Source organism: Phaenicophaeus curvirostris, unplaced genomic scaffold (assembly GCF_032191515.1).
Source record: "Phaenicophaeus curvirostris isolate KB17595 unplaced genomic scaffold, BPBGC_Pcur_1.0 scaffold_291, whole genome shotgun sequence".
Taxonomy (NCBI): domain Eukaryota; kingdom Metazoa; phylum Chordata; class Aves; order Cuculiformes; family Cuculidae; genus Phaenicophaeus; species Phaenicophaeus curvirostris.
Window position 1 is genome coordinate 31,416 of NW_027206903.1, and position 18,585 is coordinate 50,000.

General features: G+C 58.6%; 1 protein-coding gene across 1 annotated transcript in view; it reads left to right on the plus strand.

The window, feature by feature from the left end:
• The first annotated feature begins 256 nt into the window (after positions 1-256).
• Positions 257-18,585, plus strand: part of ATP4A (ATPase H+/K+ transporting subunit alpha) — a 38,703-nt gene continuing 20,374 nt past the window's right edge. Inside the window, 11 exon segments of the mRNA XM_069882692.1 lie at positions 257-277; positions 2,608-2,718; positions 4,036-4,095; positions 8,478-8,681; positions 9,510-9,623; positions 9,708-9,842; positions 12,169-12,286; positions 14,035-14,303; positions 15,435-15,633; positions 17,448-17,557; positions 18,041-18,175. Coding sequence (XP_069738793.1) covers positions 266-277; positions 2,608-2,718; positions 4,036-4,095; positions 8,478-8,681; positions 9,510-9,623; positions 9,708-9,842; positions 12,169-12,286; positions 14,035-14,303; positions 15,435-15,633; positions 17,448-17,557; positions 18,041-18,175 — 1,467 coding nt within the window. The 5' untranslated portion in view covers positions 257-265.

Genomic DNA, 18,585 nt, shown 5'->3' on the forward strand with positions numbered 1-18,585 from the left:
CAATGGGGAAGGGGACAAGGGGACCTTCTCCGGGAGCCCCCAGGGGGGTTGAGGGGACCCAGAAGATCGAGGTCCTCGAGGTCCTGGGGGAGAAGAAGGTTTGGGAGCCTCCAGGAGGAGGAAAATGAGGATTGGGAAGAGGGGGGGGTGGTGGCCACGGAGTCAAAGTCAAGGGGGTGGGAGTCACCTTGGGGCGGTGGCCGAGGGGTATAAGGGGAGGTGGGGAGGGACTGGGAGGCACTGGGAGGACCTCGGAGGAGCCGCCATGGGGAAGGAGGTGAGGATGGAGGTGGTGGAGGTGGGGATGGGGGTGATGGAGATGGTGGAGATGATGGGGATGGAGATGATGGAGATGATGGAGATGATGGAGGTGGGGATGGGGATGATGGGGATGATGGGGATGAGGGAGATGAGGGAGATGATGGAGATGGGGATGATGGAGATGGGGATGGGGATGATGGAGATGATGGAGATGATGGAGAGGATGGAGATGATGGAGATGGTGGAGATGGAGATGATGGAGATGATGGAGATGGGGATGATGGAGATGATGGAGATGGGGATGGGGATGGAGATGGAGATGGAGATGGAGATGATGGAGATGGTGGGGATGGTGGGGATGGAGATGATGGGGATGATGGGGATGATGGAGATGGAGATGATGGGGATGGAGAGGATGGAGATGGGGATGATGGAGATGGAGATGATGGGGATGGAGAGGATGGGGATGATGGGGATGATGGAGATGATGGGGATGGAGATGGAGATGGAGATGATGGAGATGATGGAGATGATGGAGATGGAGATGGAGATGGAGATGGAGATGGAGATGGAGATGATGGGGATGGAGATGGGGATGAAGATGATGGGGATGGGGATGGGGATGGAGATGATGGAGATGATGGAGATGGAGATGGAGATGATGGGGATGGAGATGGGGATGAAGATGATGGGGATGGGGATGGGGATGGAGATGATGGAGATGATGGAGATGGAGATGGAGATGATGAAGATGAGGGAGATGATGGAGATGATGGAGATGGGGATGATGGAGATGATGGAGATGATGGAGATGGGGATGGAGAGGATGGAGAGGATGGAGAGGATGGAGAGGATGGAGATGGAGATGGTGGAGATGATGGAGATGGGGATGGAGATGGGGATGGGGATGGGGATGGGGATGGGGATGGGGATGGGGATGATGGAGATGATGGAGATGGAGATGATGGGGATGAGGGAGATGATGGAGATGATGGGGATGGAGATGGAGATGATGGAGATGATGGAGATGATGGAGATGGAGATGGGGATGGAGATGATGGAGATGATGGAGATGATTGAGATGGAGATGGAGATGGGGATGGGGGTGATGGAGATGATGGAGATGATGGAGATGATGGAGATGGAGATGGAGATGGAGATGATGGAGATGGGGATGGGGATGGAGATGATGGAGATGATGGAGATGGAGATGGAGATGGGGATGGGGGTGATGGAGATGATGGAGATGATGGAGATGATGGAGATGGAGATGGAGATGGAGATGATGGAGATGGGGATGGGGATGGAGATGATGGAGATGATGGAGATGATGGAGATGATGGAGATGGGGATGGGGATGGAGATGATGGAGATGATGGAGATGATGGAGATGGAGATGGAGATGGAGATGGGGATGGGGGTGATGGAGATGGTGGAGATGGAGATGGGGATGATGGGGATGGGGATGGGGATGGGGATGGGGATGGAGATGATGGAGATGATGGAGATGGTGGAGATGATGGAGATGGTGGAGATGATGGAGATGGGGATGATGGGGATGATGGGGATGATGGGGATGATGGAGATGATCGAGATGGAGATGATGGAGATGATGGAGATGGACATGGAAATGATGGAGATGGAGATGGGGATGATGGAGATGATGGAGACGATGGGGATGGAGATGGGGATGAAGATGATGGGGATGATGGGGATGATGGGGATGAGGGAGATGATGGAGATGATGGGGATGGAGATGGAGATGATGGAGATGATGGAGATGGAGATGGGGATGGAGAGGATGGAGATGATGGAGATGATGGAGATGGAGCTGATGGGGATGGAGAGGATGGAGAAGATGGAGAGGATGGAGATGGTGGAGATGATGGAGATGATGGAGATGGAGATGATGGAGATGATGGAGATGGAGATGATGGAGATGATGGAGATGATGGAGATGATGGAGATGATGGAGATGATGGAGATGGAGATGGAAATGATGGAGATGGGGATGATGGAGATGATGGAGATGGAGATGGAAATGATGGAGATGGGGATGATGGAGATGATGGAGATGAGGGAGATGGGGATGATGGAGATGAGGGAGATGAGGGAGATGGGGATGGGGATGGAGATGATGGAGATGATGGAGATGATGGAGATGATGGAGATGATGGAGATGATGGAAATGGGGATGGGGATGGAGATGGGGATGGGGATGGAGATGATGGAGATGATGGAGAGGATGGAGATGATGGAGAGGATGGAGATGATGGAGAGGATGGAGATGATGGAGATGATGGAGATGGAGATGGTGATGGAAGCTTGGAGCTTGTTGTCCTCCAGGAGAGCTACGAGCTGGGGCCAGCACGGGGCCGGGCGCGGGCACCGGCCCCCAAGGGGCGAGGGCGACGCAAGCAGGAGAAGCTGGAGGACATGAAGAAGGAGATGGATGTGGTGAGGGCTCCACTGGGAGGCGCTGGGAGGGACTGGGAGGGACTGGGAGGTCACTGAGGGGACTGGGGGGGACTGGGAGGGACTGGGGGGGACTGGGAGGGACTGGGAGGGCACTGGGAGGGACTGGGAGGGGACTGGGAGGGACTGGGAGGGGACTGGGAGGGGACTGGGAGGGACTGGGAGGGGACTGGGAGGGGACTGGGAGGGGACTGGGAGGGACTGGGAGGGGACTGGGAGGGGACTGGGAGGGACTGGGAGGGACTGGGAGGGGACTGGGAGGGGACTGGGAGGGACTGGGAGGGGACTGGGAGGGACTGGGAGGGGACTGGGAGGGACTGGGAGGGGACTGGGAGGGGACTGGGAGGGACTGGGAGGGCACTGGGAGGGACTGGGAGGGGACTGGGAGGGACTGGGAGGGACTGGGAGGCACTGGGAGGGGATTGGGGGGGACTGGGAGGGACTGGGAGGGGACTGGGAGGGGACTGGGAGGGACTGGGAGGGACTGGGAGGGGACTGGGAGGGGACTGGGAGGGACTGGGAGGGGACTGGGAGGGACTGGGAGGGGACTGGGAGGGACTGGGAGGCACTGGGAGGGACTGGGAGGGGACTGGGAGGGACTGGGAGGGACTGGGAGGGACTGGGAGGGGACTGGGAGGGGATTGGGGGGCACTGGGAGGGGATTGGGAGGGACTGGGATGGACTGGGAGGAGACGGGGAGGGACTGGGAGGTTAACTGGGGGGACTGGGAGGGACTGGGAGGTCACTGAGGGGACTGGGAGGGGAACTGGGGGCACCGGGGGGGACTAGGAGGTCATTGAGGGGACTGGGAGGTCAACTGGGGGCACTGGGAGGGACTGGGAGGTCACTGAGGGGACTGGGAGGGGAACTGGGGGTACTGGGGGGGACTGGGAGGTCACTGAGGGGACTGGGAGGGGAACTGGGGGGACTGGGGGGGACTGGGAGGTCATTGAGGGGACTGGGAGGGGAACTGGGGGCACCGGGGGGGACTGGGAGGTCACTGAGGGGACTGGGAGGGGAACTGGGGGTACTGGGGGGGACTGGGAGGTCACTGAGGGGACTGGGAGGGGAACTGGGGGTACTGGGGGGGACTGGGAGGTCACTGAGGGGACTGGGAGGGGAACTGGGGGGACTGGGAGGGAGTGGGAGGTCACTGAGGGGACTGGGAGGTTAACTGGGGGGACCAAGTGATCAACTGGGGTCACTGGGAGGGGAACTGGGGGCACTGGGAGGGGAACTGGGGGCACTGGGAGGGGAACTGGGAAGACTGGGAGGTGACTGGGAGCTCGGGGCCTCCAGGATGACCACAAGCTGGACCTGAAGGACCTGGAGGAAAAATACAGCACGAGCGTCACCAAGGTGGGGGGGCGTGACCTTTGACCCCCCAGTGACCCCCCAGTGACCCTTTGATGGACCCCATGGACTCCATTGACCCGTTGACCCCATTGACCCCATTGACCCCATTGACCCCATTGACCCGTTGACCCCATTGACCCACTCAGTCCATGGAGCTCAATGACCCCATTGACCCCATTGACCCATTGAGCTCATTGACCCCATTGACCCCATTGATCCCATTGACCCCATTGACCCCATGGAGCTCAATGACCCTGTGGACCCCATTGACCTCATTGACCCCATTGACTCCATTGACCCCATTGACCCCATCGAGTCCATGGAGCTCAATGACCCCATGGACCTCATTGACCTCATTGACCTAACGGACCTCGTTGACCCCTTGACCCCCAGGGCCTGGTGGGGGCCGTGGCGGCCGAGCGGCTGCTCCGGGACGACCCCATTGACCCCATTGACCCCATTGACCCCATTGACCCCATAGACCCCATTGACCCCATTGACTCCATTGACCCCATTGACCCCATTGACCCCATTGACCCATTGATCCCATTGACCCCATTGATTCCATTGAACCCATTGACCCATTGATCCCATTGACCCCATTGACTCCATTGAACCCATTGACCCATTGACCCATAGACCCCATTGACCCATTGACCCCATTGACCCATTGACCCATTGACCCCATTGACCCATTGACCCCATTGACCCATTGATCCCATTGACCCCATTGACTCCATTGAACCCATCGACCCCATTGACCCGTTGACCCCATTGACCCCATTGACCCCATTGACCCCATTGACCCATTGACCCATTGACCCCATTGACCCCATTGACCCCATTGACCCCATTGACTCCATTGAACCCATTGACCCCATTGACCCATTGACCCTATTGACCCCATTGACCCCACTGACCCCATTGACCCCATTGACCCCATTGACCCATTGACCCCATTGACCCCATTGACCCCATTGACCCCATTGACCCCATTGACCCCATTGACCCATTGACCCCATTGACCCCACTGACCCCATTGACCCCATTGACCCATTGACCCCATTGACCCCATTTACCCCATTGACCCATTGACCCATTGACCCCATTGACCCCATTGACCCATTGACCCATTGACCCCATTGACCCCATTTACCCCATTTACCCCATTGACCCATTGACCCCATTGACCCCATTGACCCCATTGACCCATTGACCCCATTGACCCCATTGACCCCATTGACCCATTGACCCCATTGACCCCATTTACCCCATTGACCCATTGAGTCCATGGAGCTCAATGACCCCATTGACCCCATTGACCCCATTGACCCCATTGCCCCCATTGACCCCATTGATCCCATTGACCCCATTGACCCCATGGAGCTCAATGACCCTGTGGACCCCATTGACCTCATTGACCCCATTGACTCCATTAACCTCCTTGGCCCCATCAAGTCCATGGAGCTCAATGACCCCATTGACCTCAATGACCCCATTGACCTCAATGACTCCATTGACCTCAATACCCCATTGACCCCATTGACCCCATCGAGTCCATGGAGCTCAATGACCCCATGGACCTCATTGACCTCATTGACCTAACGGACCTCGTTGACCCCTTGACCCCCAGGGCCTGGTGGAGGCCGTGGCGGCCGAGCGGCTGCTCCGGGACGACCCCATTGACCCCATTGACCCCATCGACCCATTGACCCCATTGACCCCATAGACCCCATTGACCCCATTGACTCCATTGACCCCATTGACCCCATTGACCCCATTGACCCATTGATCCCATTGACCCCATTGATTCCATTGAACCCATTGACCCATTGATCCCATTGACCCCATTGACTCCATTGAACCCATTGACCCATCGACCCCATTGACCCATTGACCCATAGACCCCATTGACCCATTGACCCCATTGACCCATTGACCCATTGACCCCATTGACCCATTGACCCATTGACCCCATTGACCCCATTGACCCCATTGACTCCATTGAACCCATTGACCCCATTGACCCATTGACCCATTGACCCCATTGACCCATTGACCCATTGACCCCATTGACCCCATTGACCCCATCGACCCCACTGACCCCATTGACCCCATTGACCCCATTGACCCATTGACCCCATTGACCCCATTTACCCCATTGACCCATTGACCCCATTGACCCCATTGACCCCACTGACCCCATTGACCCCATTGACCCATTGACCCCATTGACCCCATTTACCCCATTGACCCCATTGACCCATTGACCCCATTGACCCCATTGACCCATTGACCCCATTGACCCCATTTACCCCATTGATCCCATTGACCCATTGAGTCCATGGAGCTCAATGACCCCATTGACCCCATTGACCCCATTGACCCCATTGACCCCATTGATCCCATTGACCCATTGAGTCCATGGAGCTCAATGACCCCATTGACCCCATTGACCCCATTGACCCCATTGACCCATTGACCCCATTGACCCCATTGACCCCATTGACCCATTGACCCCATTGACCCCATTGACCCCATTTACCCCATTGACCCATTGACCCCATTGACCCCATTGACTCCATTGACCCCATTGACCCCATTTACCCCATTGACCCCATTGACCCATTGACCCCATTGACCCCATTTACCCCATTGACCCATTGACCCCATTGACCCCATTGACTCCATTGACCCCATTGACCCCATTGACCCCATTGACCCCATTGACCCCATTGACCCATTGACCCCATTGACCCCATTGACTCCATTGACCCCATTGACCCCATTGACTCCATTGACCCCATTGACCCATTGACCCCATTGACCCCATTGACTCCATTGACCCCATTGACCCCATTTACCCCATTGACCCCATTGACCCATTGACCCCATTGACCCCATTGACCCCATTTACCCCATTGACCCATTGACCCCATTGACCCCATTGACCCCATTGACCCCATTGACTCCATTTACCCCATTGACCCCATTGACCCCATTGACCCCACTGACCCATTGACCCCATTGACCCCATTTACCCCATTGATCCCATTGACCCATTGAGTCCATGGAGCTCAATGACCCCATTTACCCCATTGACCCCATTGACCCATTGACCCCATCGACCCCATTGACCCATTGACCCCATTGACCCCATTGACCCCATTGACCCATTGAGTCCATGGAGCTCCATGACCCCATTGACCCCATTGACCCCATTGACCCATTGACCCCATTGACCCCATTGACCCCATTGACCCATTGACCCCATTGACCCATTGATCCCATTGACCCCATTGACCCCATTGACCCATTGACCCCATTGACCCCATTTACCCCATTTACCCCATTGATCCCATTGACCCCATTGACCCATTGACCCCATTGACCCCATTTACCCCATTGACTCCATTGACCCATTGAGTCCATGGAGCTCAATGACCCCATTGACCCATTGACCCCATTGACCCCATTGACCCCATTGACCCATTGACCCCATTGACCCCATTGACCCCATTTACCCCATTGACCCATTGACCCCATTGACCCCATTGACCCCATTGACCCATTGACCCCATTGACCCATTGACCCCATGGACCCCATTGACCTCAATGACCCCATTGACCCCATTGACCCATTGAGTCCATGGAGCTCAATGACCCCATTGACCTCAATGACTCCATTGACCTCAATGACCCCATTGACCCCATTGACCCCATTGACCTCATTGACCTCATCGATCCCATTGACCCATTGACCCATTGACCCCATTGACCCCATTGACCCCCTTGACCCCATTGACCCTTTGACCTCAATGACCCCATTGACCTCAATGACCCCATTGACCCCATTGACCCCATTGACCCATTGAGTCCATGGAGCTCAATGACCCCAATGACCTCAATGACCCCATTGACCTCAATGACCCCATTGACCCCATCGAGTCCATGGAGCTCAATGACCCCATGGACCTCATTGACCTCATTGACCTCACCGACCTCGTTGACCCCTTGACCCCCAGGGCCTGGTGGAGGCCGTGGCGGCCGAGCGGCTGCTCCGGGACGGCCCCATTGACCCCATTGACCCATTGACCCCATTGACTCCATTGACCACATTGACCCCATTGACCCCATTGACTCCATGGAGCTCAATGACCCCATTGACCTCAATGACCCCATTGACTCCATTGACCCATTGACCTCTTGACCCATTGACCCATTGACCTCAATGACCTCAATGACTCCATTGACCTCAATGACCCCATTGACTCCATTGACTCCATTAACCTCCTTGACCCCATCGAGTCCATGGAGCTCAATGACCCCATGGACCTCATTGACCTCATTGACCTCATGGACCTCGTTGACCCCTTGACCCCCAGGGCCTGGTGGAGGCCGTGGCGGCCGAGCGGCTGCTCCGGGACGGCCCCAACGAGCTCCGTCCCCCCCGCGGGACCCCCGAGTGCGTCAAGTTCGGCCGGCAGCTGGCCGGGGGCCTCCAGTGCCTCATGTGGGTGGCGGCCGCCATCTGCCTCATCGCCTACGGCGTCCAGGAGGGAGAAGGCGACCGCGGCAGCTCCGACAACGTAGGGACCGCGGCCGCGGGGACAGCCCCAAGGGGGACCTCTGGGCCTGCCCGGGGGGGGGGGCCTCTGTGGGCTGAGGAACAGCTGGGCTTGAGGAACAGCTGGGGTTGAGGAACAGCTGGGGATCATGGGGGTTGAGGAACATCTGGGGGTCATGGGGGTTGAGGAACATCTGGGGCTGAGGAACATCTGGGTTCCTCTGGGTTGAGGAACGTGTGGGTCCTTCTGGGTCGAGGACCATCTGGGGTGCATCAGGGTTGAGGAACATCTGGTCTTGAGGAACATTTGGGTCCCCCTGGGCCCTGAGGACCATCTGGGGATCATTGGGGTTGAGGAACATCTGGGTCCCTGTGGGCTGAGGAACATCTGGGGATCATCGGGGTTGAGGAACCTCTGGGGTCAAGGACCATCTGGGTCCCTCTGGGCTGAGGACCATCTGGGTCCCTCTGGCTCGAGGACCATCCTGGCTCCCCCTGGGCCCTGAGGACCATCTGGGTCCTTCTGGATTGAGGACCATCTTGGCTCCTTGTGGGTTGAGGACCATCTGGGCATCATGGGGGTTGAGAACATCTGGGGTCGAGGACCATCTGGCTCCCCCTGGGCCCTGAGGACCATCTGGGGATCATGGGGGTTGAGGAACATCTGGGGTTGAGGAACATCTGGGTCCCCCTGGGCCCTGAGGACCATCTGGGGATGATGGGGGTTGAGGAACATCTTGGGTCGAGGAACATCTGGCTCCCCCTGGGCCCTGAGGACCATCTGGGGCTCATCGGGGCTGAGGAACATCTGGGCTTGAGGACCATCTGGGTCCCCTGTCCCCCCTTGCAGCTCTACTTGGCCATCGCCCTCATCGCCGTGGTCGTCGTCACCGGCTGCTTCGGCTACTACCAAGAGTTCAAAAGCACCAACATCATCGCCAGCTTCAAGAACTTGGTCCCTCAGGTGAGAAGCTCCACCCGGGAGACCTTCAGCTCCCACCTCATCCACCTCCTCGAGGTCCCACCTGCTCCTCCGTGTCTTCTCCAGCAAGCCACCGTCATCCGGGAAGGCGAGAAGCTCCAGGTCAACGCCAACGAGCTGGTGGTGGGCGACCTGGTGGAGATCAAGGGTGGGGACCGTGTCCCCGCCGACATCCGCATCGTCTCGGCTCAGGGCTGCAAGGTGAGTTCTGGAAGCTGTGGTAGATCCTCCAGCCCTACGTCCACCTGGAGAAGCTCTGGAGAGCTTCTCCAGGTGGACGTAGGGATGGAGGATCTACCACAGCTTCTGGAGAAGGTGGAGGGAGCTGGTTCCATCCGGACCTCTGGGTCCCTGATCTCCTAGATGCTTCCAAGACCCCATAGGTGCTTCCAAGCCCCCTTGAAGGTCCCACCTGGACCTCCTGGTTCTTCCAGGAACCCTTGATGCTTCCTGGACCCCTAGATGGTTCCTGATCTCCTAGATGGTCCCAAGACCCCATAGGTGGTTCCAAGACTCCTTGAAGGTCCCATCTGGACCCTCTGGGGCCCACCTGGAGCTCTGGGGCTCACCTGGGTTCCATCATCTGGAGATCAGGGTCTCACCTGGAGATCTGGGGCCCACCTGGAGCTCTGGGTCCCACCTGGGTCCCACCTGGAGATGCTGGTTCCACCTGGACCTCTGGGTCTCACCTGGGTTCCATTCAAACTTCTGAGTCCCACCTGGAGATCCTGGTTCCACCTGGAGATCTGGGTCTCACCTGGGTTCCTTCCAGACCTCTAGGTCCCACCTGGAGCTCTGGGTCCCACCTGGGTCCCACCTGGAGATCCTGGTTCCACCTGGATCTCTGGGTCTCACCTGGGTTCCATTCAAACTTCTGGGTCCCACCTGGAGATCCTGGTTCCACCTGGAGCTCTGGGTCCCACCTGGAGCTCTGGGTCCCACCTGGAGATCTGGGTCTCACCTGGGTTCCTTCCAGACCTCTAGGTCCCACCTGGAGCTCTGGGTCCCACCTGGAGATCCTGGTCCCACCTGGAGCTCTGGGTCCCACCTGGAGATCTGGGTCCCACCTGGAGATCTGGGTCCCACCTGGAGCTCTGGGTCCCACCTGGAGATCTGGGTCCCACCTGGGTTCCTTCCAGACCTCTAGGTCCCACCTGGAGATCCTGGTTCCACCTGGGTCCCACCTGGAGATCCTGGTTCCACCTGGAGATCTGGGTCTCACCTGGGTTCCTTCCAGACCTCTAGGTCCCACCTGGAGCTCTGGGTCCCACCTGGAGATCCTGGTTCCACCTGGAGCTCTGGGTCCCACCTGGAGCTCAGGGTCTCACCTGGGTTCCAACCAGACCTTTGGGTCCCACCTGGAGATCCTGGTTCCACCTGGAGATCCTGGTTCCACCTGAACCTCAGGGTCTCACCTGGGTTCCATCCAGACCTCTGGGTCCCACCTGGAGCTCTGGGTCCCACCTGGAGATCTGGGTCTCACCTGGGTTCCATCTGGAGATCTGGGTCCCACCTGGGTTCCTTCCAGACCTCTAGGTCCCACCTGGAGCTCTGGGTCTCACCTGGAGCTCTGGGTCTCACCTGGAGATCTGGGTCCCACCTGGAGCTCTGGGTCCCACCTGGGTCCCACCTGGAGATCCTGGTTCCATCCAGGCCTCTGGGTCTCACCTGGGTTCCAATCAAACTTCTGGGTCCCACCTGGAGATCCTGGTTCCACCTGGACCTCAGAGTCTCACCTGGGTTCCTTCCAGACCTCTGGGTCCCACCTGGAGATCCTGGTTCCACCTGGAGCTCTGGGTCCCACCTGGAGCTCTGGGTCTCACCTGGGTTCCAACCAGACCTTTGGGTCCCACCTGGAGCTCTGGGTCCCACCTGGAGATCCTGGTCCCACCTGGAGCTCTGGGTCCCACCTGGAGCTCTGGGTCCCACCTGGGTTCCAACCAGACCTTTGGGTCCCACCTGGAGCTCTGGGTCCCACCTGGAGCTCTGGGTCCCACCTGGAGATCCTGGTTCCACCTGGAGATCTGGGTCTCACCTGGAGATCTGGGTCCCACCTGGAGATCTGGGTCTCACCTGGGTTCCTTCCAGACCTCTGGGTCCCACCTGGAGCTCTGGGTCCCACCTGGAGATCTGGCTCCCACCTGGAGATCTGGGTCCCACCTGGAGATCTGGGTCTCACCTGGAGATCTGGGTCTCACCTGGACCTCTGGGTCTCACCTGGACCTCTGGGTCCCACCTGGGTTCCTTCCAGACCTCTAGGTCCCACCTGGAGCTCTGGGTCCCACCTGGGTTCCACCTGGAGATCCTGGTTCCATCCAGACCTCTGGGTCTCACCTGGGTTCCACCTGGAGATCCTGGTTCCTCCTGGACCTCAGGGTCTCACCTGGGTTCCATCCAGACCTCTGGGTCCCACCTGGAGCTCTGGGTCTCCCCTGGCTTCCACCTGGAGACGCTGGGGGCCACCTGGAGCTCGGGGTCATCACCTGGAGAAGGTCTCTAGGGGTTTTTTCTTCTCGGCCCCCGGCAGGTGGACAACTCGTCGCTGACGGGAGAGTCGGAGCCGCAGACGCGGGCGCCCGACTGCAGCCACGAGTCGCCCCTGGAGACCAGGAACATCGCCTTCTTCTCCACCATGTGCCTCGAAGGTGGGGCCCGCCGGGACCTCTGGGGCTCTCCTGGAGATCTGGGGTCCACCTGGACCTCGGGGTCTCACCTGGGTTCCATCCAGACCTCTGGGTCCTACCTGGGTTCCATCTGGAGATCCTGGTCCCACCTGGACCTCAGGGTCTCACCTGGGTTCCATCCAGACCTCTGGGTCCCACCTGGAGCTCAGGGTCCCACCTGGGTTCCATTCAAACTTCTGGGTCCCACCTGGAGCTCTGGGTCCCACCTGGAGATCTGGGTCTCACCTGGGTTCCATCCAGACCTCTGGGTCCCACCTGGAGCTCTGGGTCCCACCTGGAGATCTGGGTCTCACCTGGGTTCCATCTGGAGGTCCGGGTTCCACCTGGACCTCAGGGTCTCACCTGGGTTCCATCCAGACCTCTGGGTCCTACCTGGGTTCCATCTGGAGATCCTGGTCCCACCTGGACCTCTGGGTCTCACCTGGGTTCCATCCAGACCTCTGGGTCCCACCTGGAGCTCTGGGTTCAACCTGGAGCTCTGGGTTCAACCTGGAGCTCTTGGTCCCACCTGGAGCTCTGGGTCTCACCTGGGTTCCATCCAGACCTCTGGGTTCAACCTGGGTTCCATCTGGAGATCCTGGTTTCACCTGGAGCTCAGGGTCCCACCTGGACCTCTGGGTCTCATCTGGGTTCCTTCCAAATCTCTGGGTCCCACCTGGAGCTCTGGGTCCCACCTGGGTTCCATCCAGACCTCTGGGTCCCACCTGGAGATCTGGGACCCACCTGGAGCTCAGGGTCTCACCTGGGTTCCATCCAGACCTCTGGGTTCCAGCTGGAGATCTGGTTCCTCCTGGTCTCCTAGATGGTTCCTGATCTCCTAGATGGTCCCAAGACCCCATAGGAGGTTCCAAACCCCCTTGAAGGTCCCACCTGGACCCTCTGGGTCCCACCTGTTCTCCTGGTTCCTCCAGGAACCCTTGAAGGTTCCTGATCTCCTAGATGCTTCCTGGACCCCTAGATGCTTCTTGATCTCCTAGATGGTTCCAAGACCCCATAGGTGCTTCCAAGACCCCTTGAAGGTCCCACCTGGACCTCCTGGTTCTTCCAGGAACCCTTGATGCTTCCTGGACCCCTAGATCGTTCCTCATCTCCTAGATGGTTCCTGATCTCCTAGATGCTTCTTGATCTCCTAGATGGTCCCAAGACCCCATAGATGGTCCCAAGACCCCATAGGTGGTCCCAAGCCCCCTTGAAGGTCCCACCTGGACCCTCTGGGTCCCACCTGTTCTCCTGGTTCCTCCAGGAACCCTTGATGCTTCCTGGTTCCATAGATGCTTCTTGATCTCCTAGATGGTTCCAAGACCCCATAGGTGCTTCCAAGACCCCTTGAAGGTCCCACCTGGACCTCCTGGTTCCTCCAGGAACCCTTGATGCTTCCTGGACCCCTTGATGCTTCCTGGACCCCTAGATGGTTCCTCATCTCCTAGATGGTTCCTGATCTCCTAGATGGTTCCTGATCTCCTAGATGGTCCCAAGACCCCATAGTTGGTCCCAAACCCCCTTGAAGGTCCCACCTGGATCTTCTGGTTCCTTCAGGAACCCTTGAAGGTTCCTGATCTCCTAGATGCTTCCTGGACCCCTAGATGCTTCCTGGTCTCCTAGATGGTTCCAAGACCCCATAGGTGCTTCCAAGCCCCCTTGAAGGTCCCACCTGGATCTTCTGGGTCCCTCCTTGACCCGGTGGGTCCCTCCTTCTCCTCCCGGCGCAGGGACGGCCGTGGGGCTGGTGATCAACACGGGCGACAGGACCATCATCGGGCGCATCGCCAGCCTGGCCTCGGGGGTGGAGAACGAGAAGACGCCCATCGCCATCGAGATCGAGCACTTCGTGGACATCATCGCCGGCCTCGCCATCTTCTTCGGCGCCACCTTCTTCGTGGTGGCCATGCTCATCGGCTACCCCTTCCTCCGCGCCATGGTCTTCTTCATGGCCATCGTGGTGGCCTACGTCCCCGAGGGGCTGCTGGCCACCGTCACGGTAGGTGACGCCCTCCAGAGGAGACACCAAGACCTCCGGGGGCACCTGGAGCTTCTCGGGGGGCTTCGGGAGCCTTTGAGGAACCTCCTGGAGCTTCTCAGGTGGCTTCGGGAGCCTTTGAGGAACCTCCTGGAGCTTCTCAGGGGGCTTCGGAGCCTTTGAGGAACCTCCTGGAGCTTCTCAGGAGGCTTCGGAGCCTTTGAGGAGCTTCAATGGAGGGTTTAGAGCCTCTGAGGAACCTCCTGGAGCTTCTCAGGAGGCTTCGGGAGCCTTTGAGGAACCTCCTGGAGCTTCTCAGGTGGCTTCACAGCCTGTGAGGAGCTTCTATGGAGCTTCTCAGGTGGCTTCGGAGCCTTTGAGAAGCTTCTCAGGTGGCTTTGAAGCCTTTGAGGAGCCTCCTGGAGCTTCTCAGGTGGCTTCGTAGCCTTTGAGGAGCTTCTATGGTGGGTTCGGAGACTTTGAGGAGCCTCCTGGAGCTCCTCAGGTGGCTTTGAAGCCTTTGAGGAGCTTCAATGGAGGGTTCAGAGCCTCTGAGGAACCTCCTGGAGCTTCTCAGGTGGCTTTGAAGCCTTTGAGAAGCTTCTCAGGTGGCTTCAGAGCCTTTGAGAAACTTCTCAGGTGGCTTTGGAGCCTTTGAGGAGACTCCTGGAGCTTCTCAGGGGGCTTCAGGAGCCTTTGAGGAGCTTCTATGGTGCGTTCAGAGCTTTTGAGGAGCCTCCTGGAGCTTCTCAGGAGGCTTCGGAGCCCTTGAGGAACCTCCTGGAGCTTCTCAGGGGGCTTCGGAGCCTTTGAGGAGCTTCTATGGAGGCTTTGGAGCTCCAGGAGGTTCCTCAAAGGCTCCGAAGCCACCTGAGAAGCTCCAGGAGGCTCCTCAAGGGCTCTGAAGCCCCCTGAGAAGCTCCAGAAGGTTCCTCAAAGGCTCCAAAGCCCCCTGAGAAGCTCCAGGAGGTTCCTCAAAGGCTCCGAAGCCCCCTGAGAAGCTCCAGGAGGTTTCTCAAAGGCTCCGAAGCCACCTGAGAAGCTCCTCAAGGGCTCCAAAGCGCCCTGAGAAGCTCCAGGAGGCTTCTCAGAGGCTGTGAAGCCACCAGAGAAGGTCCCCGAGGCCCTGAAGGTCTTCTCCTCCCCGTCCAGGTGTGCCTGTCGCTGACGGCCAAGCGGCTGGCCAGGAAGAACTGCGTGGTGAAGAACCTGGAGGCCGTGGAGACCTTGGGCTCCACCTCGGTCATCTGCTCGGACAAGACGGGGACCTTGACCCAGAACCGCATGACGGTCGCCCACCTCTGGTTCGACAACCAGATCCACGCGGCCGACACCACCGAGGACCAGTCGGGTAGGACCTGGACCTCCTCAAGGTCCACCAGGAGCTCCTCAAGCCTCTGAGGTCCCTCCAGAAGGTCCTTGATGCTCTGAGGTCCCTCCAGGAGCTCCTCAAGGTCCTTCCAGGAGCTCCTCGAGGCTCTGAGGTCCCTCCAGGAGCTCCTCAAGGTCCTTCCAGGAGCTCCTCGAGGCTCTGAGGTCCCTCCAGGAGCTCCTCAAGGTCCTCCAGGATCTCCTCAAGCCTCTGAGGTCCCTCCAGAAGCTCCTTGATGCTCTGAGGTCCCTCCAGGAGCTCCTCAAGGTCTTTCCAGGAGCTCCTCGAGGTGCTGAGGTCCCTCCAGGAGCTCCTCAAGGTCCTTCCAGGAGCTCCTCGAGGCTCTGAGGTCCCTCCAGAAGATCCTCGAGGCTCTGAGGTCCCTCCAGGAGCTCCTCAAGGTCCTTCCAGGAGCTCCTCAAACCTCTGAGGTCCCTCCAGGAGCTCCTCAAGGTCCTTCCAGGGGCTCCTGAAACCTCTGAGGTCCCTCCAGAAGATCCTTGATGCTCTGAGGTCCCTCCAGGAGCTCCTCAAGGTCCTTCCAGGAGCTCCTCGAGGCTCTGAGGTCCCTCCAGGAGCTCCTCAAGGTCCTTCCAGGAGCTCCTCGAGGCTCTGAGGTCCCTCCAGGAGCTCCTCAAGGTCCTCCAGGAGCTCCTCGAGGCTCTGAGGTCCCTCCAGAAGCTGCTCAAGGTCCTTCCAGGAGCTCCTCAAGCCTCTGAGGTCCCTCCAGGAGCTCCTCAAGGTCCTTCCAGGAGCTCCTCAAGCCTCTGAGGTCCCTCCAGGAGCTCCTCAAGGTCCTTCCAGGAGCTCCTCGAGGCTCTGAGGTCCCTCCAGGAGCTCCTCAAGGTCCTTCCAGGAGCTCCTCAAGCCTCTGAGGTCCCTCCAGGAGCTCCTCAAGGTCCCTCCAGGAGCTCCTCGAGGCTCTGAGGTCCCTCCAGGAGCTCCTCAAGGTCCTTCCAGGAGCTCCTCGAGGCTCTGAGGTTCCTCCAGGAGCTCCTCAAGGTCCTTCCAGGAGCTCCTCAAGGCTCTGAGGTCCCTCCAGGAGCTCCTCAAGGTCCCTCCAGGAGCTCCTCAAGCCTCTGAGGTCCCTCCAGGAGCTCCTCAAGGTCCTCCAGGAGCTCCTCGAGGCTCTGAGGTCCCTCCAGGAGCTCCTCAAGGTCCTTCCAGGAGCTCCTCGAGGCTCTGAGATCTCTCCAGGAGCTCCTCAAGGTCCCTCCAGGAGCTCCTCAAGGTCCTCATGGAGCTCCTCAAGGTCCTCCAGGAGCTCCTCAAGCCTCTGAGGTCCCTCCAGAAGCTCCTTGATGCTCTGAGGTTCCTCCAGGAGCTCCTCAAGGTCCCTCCAGGAGCTCCTCAAGGTCCTCATGGAGCTCCTCAAGGTCCCTCCAGGAGCTCCTCAAGGTCCTTCCAGGAGCTCCTCAAGCCTCTGAGGTCCCTCCAGGAGCTCCTCAAGGTCCTTCCAGGAGCTCCTCAAGCCTCTGAGGTCCCTCCAGGAGCTCCTCAAGGTCCTTCCAGGAGCTCCTCCAGGCTCTGAGGTCCCTCCAGGAGCTCCTCAAGGTCCCTCCAGGAGCTCCTCGAGGCTCTGAGGTCCCTCCAGGAGCTCCTCAAGGTCCTCCAGGAGCTCCTCAAGCCTCTGAGGTCCCTCCAGGAGCTCCTCAAGGTCCCTCCAGGAGCTCCTCGAGCCTCCAACCCCCCCTCGGAAGCTTCTTCTGGATCTCAAGCCACCACGGGACCTCCTGGAGGTCCTGGAAGCTCCTCGAGGAACCTCCCTGAGATGTTTCCTCGTGTCCCACCAGGTCAGAGCTTCGACCAGTCCTCAGAGACGTGGACCATGCTGAGTCGCGTCGTCACCCTCTGCAACCGAGCCCAGTTCAAACCCGGCCAGGACAACGTCCCCGTGGCCAAGGTGGGACCTTCAGGGGCCCGGGGACCTGCTCAAGAACCTTCTCAAGGTCTCTTGGAGGTCGTTATGGGGTCCTACCAGGCTCAGGGACCTCGGGACCTTCTCAAAGAGCTTCTCGAGGCCCTTTTAGGGACCTCCTGGAGGTCGTTATGGGGTCCCACCAGGCTCAGGGACCTCGGGACCTTCTCAAGAACCTTCTCAAGGACCTTCTTGAGGTCTTTTTGAGGTTGTTATGAGGTCCCACCAAGCCCTTCTCCAAGGGGCCTTCTCAAAGACCTTCTAGAGGACCTTTTAGGGACCTTCTGGAGGTCGTTATGGGGTCCCACTAAGCTCAGGGATCTTGAGACCTTCTCAAAGAGCTTCTAGAGGCCCTTTTATGGACCTCCTAGAGGTCTTTATGGGGTCCCACCAAGCTCAGGGTTTGGGGACCTTCTCCAAGAGCTTCTCGAGGCCCTTTTAGGGACCTCCTGGAGGTCTTCTCTGCAGAGGCAGGTGATCGGGGACGCCTCGGAGACGGCTCTGCTGAAGTTCGCGGAGGTGACGGTTGGATCGGTGGCCGAAGCTCGAAGAAGGTTCCCCAAGGTGGCCGAGTTGCCCTTCAACTCCACCAACAAGTTCCAGGTGGGTCCTAGGAGGAACCTGGAGGTCCAGAAAGAACCTGGAGGTCCAGGAGGTCCTTGAGGTTCAGGAGGAAACTTGAGGTCCAAGAGGAACCTCGAGGATCATGAGGAACCTTGAGATCCAGGAGGAACCTTGAGGATCAGGAGGAACCTTGAGGATCTTGAGGAACCTTGAGATCCAGGAGGAACCTTGAGGTCCAAGAGGAACCTTGAGATCCAGGAGGAACCTCGAGGATCATGAGGAACCTTGAGGTCCAAGAGGAACCTTGAGGATCTTGAGGAACCTTGAGGGTCTTGAGGAACCTTGAGGATCATGAGGAACCTTGAGGATCTTGAGGAACCTTGAGGATCATGAGGAACCTTGAGATCCAGGAGGAACCTTGAGGATCATGAGGAACCTTGAGGATCATG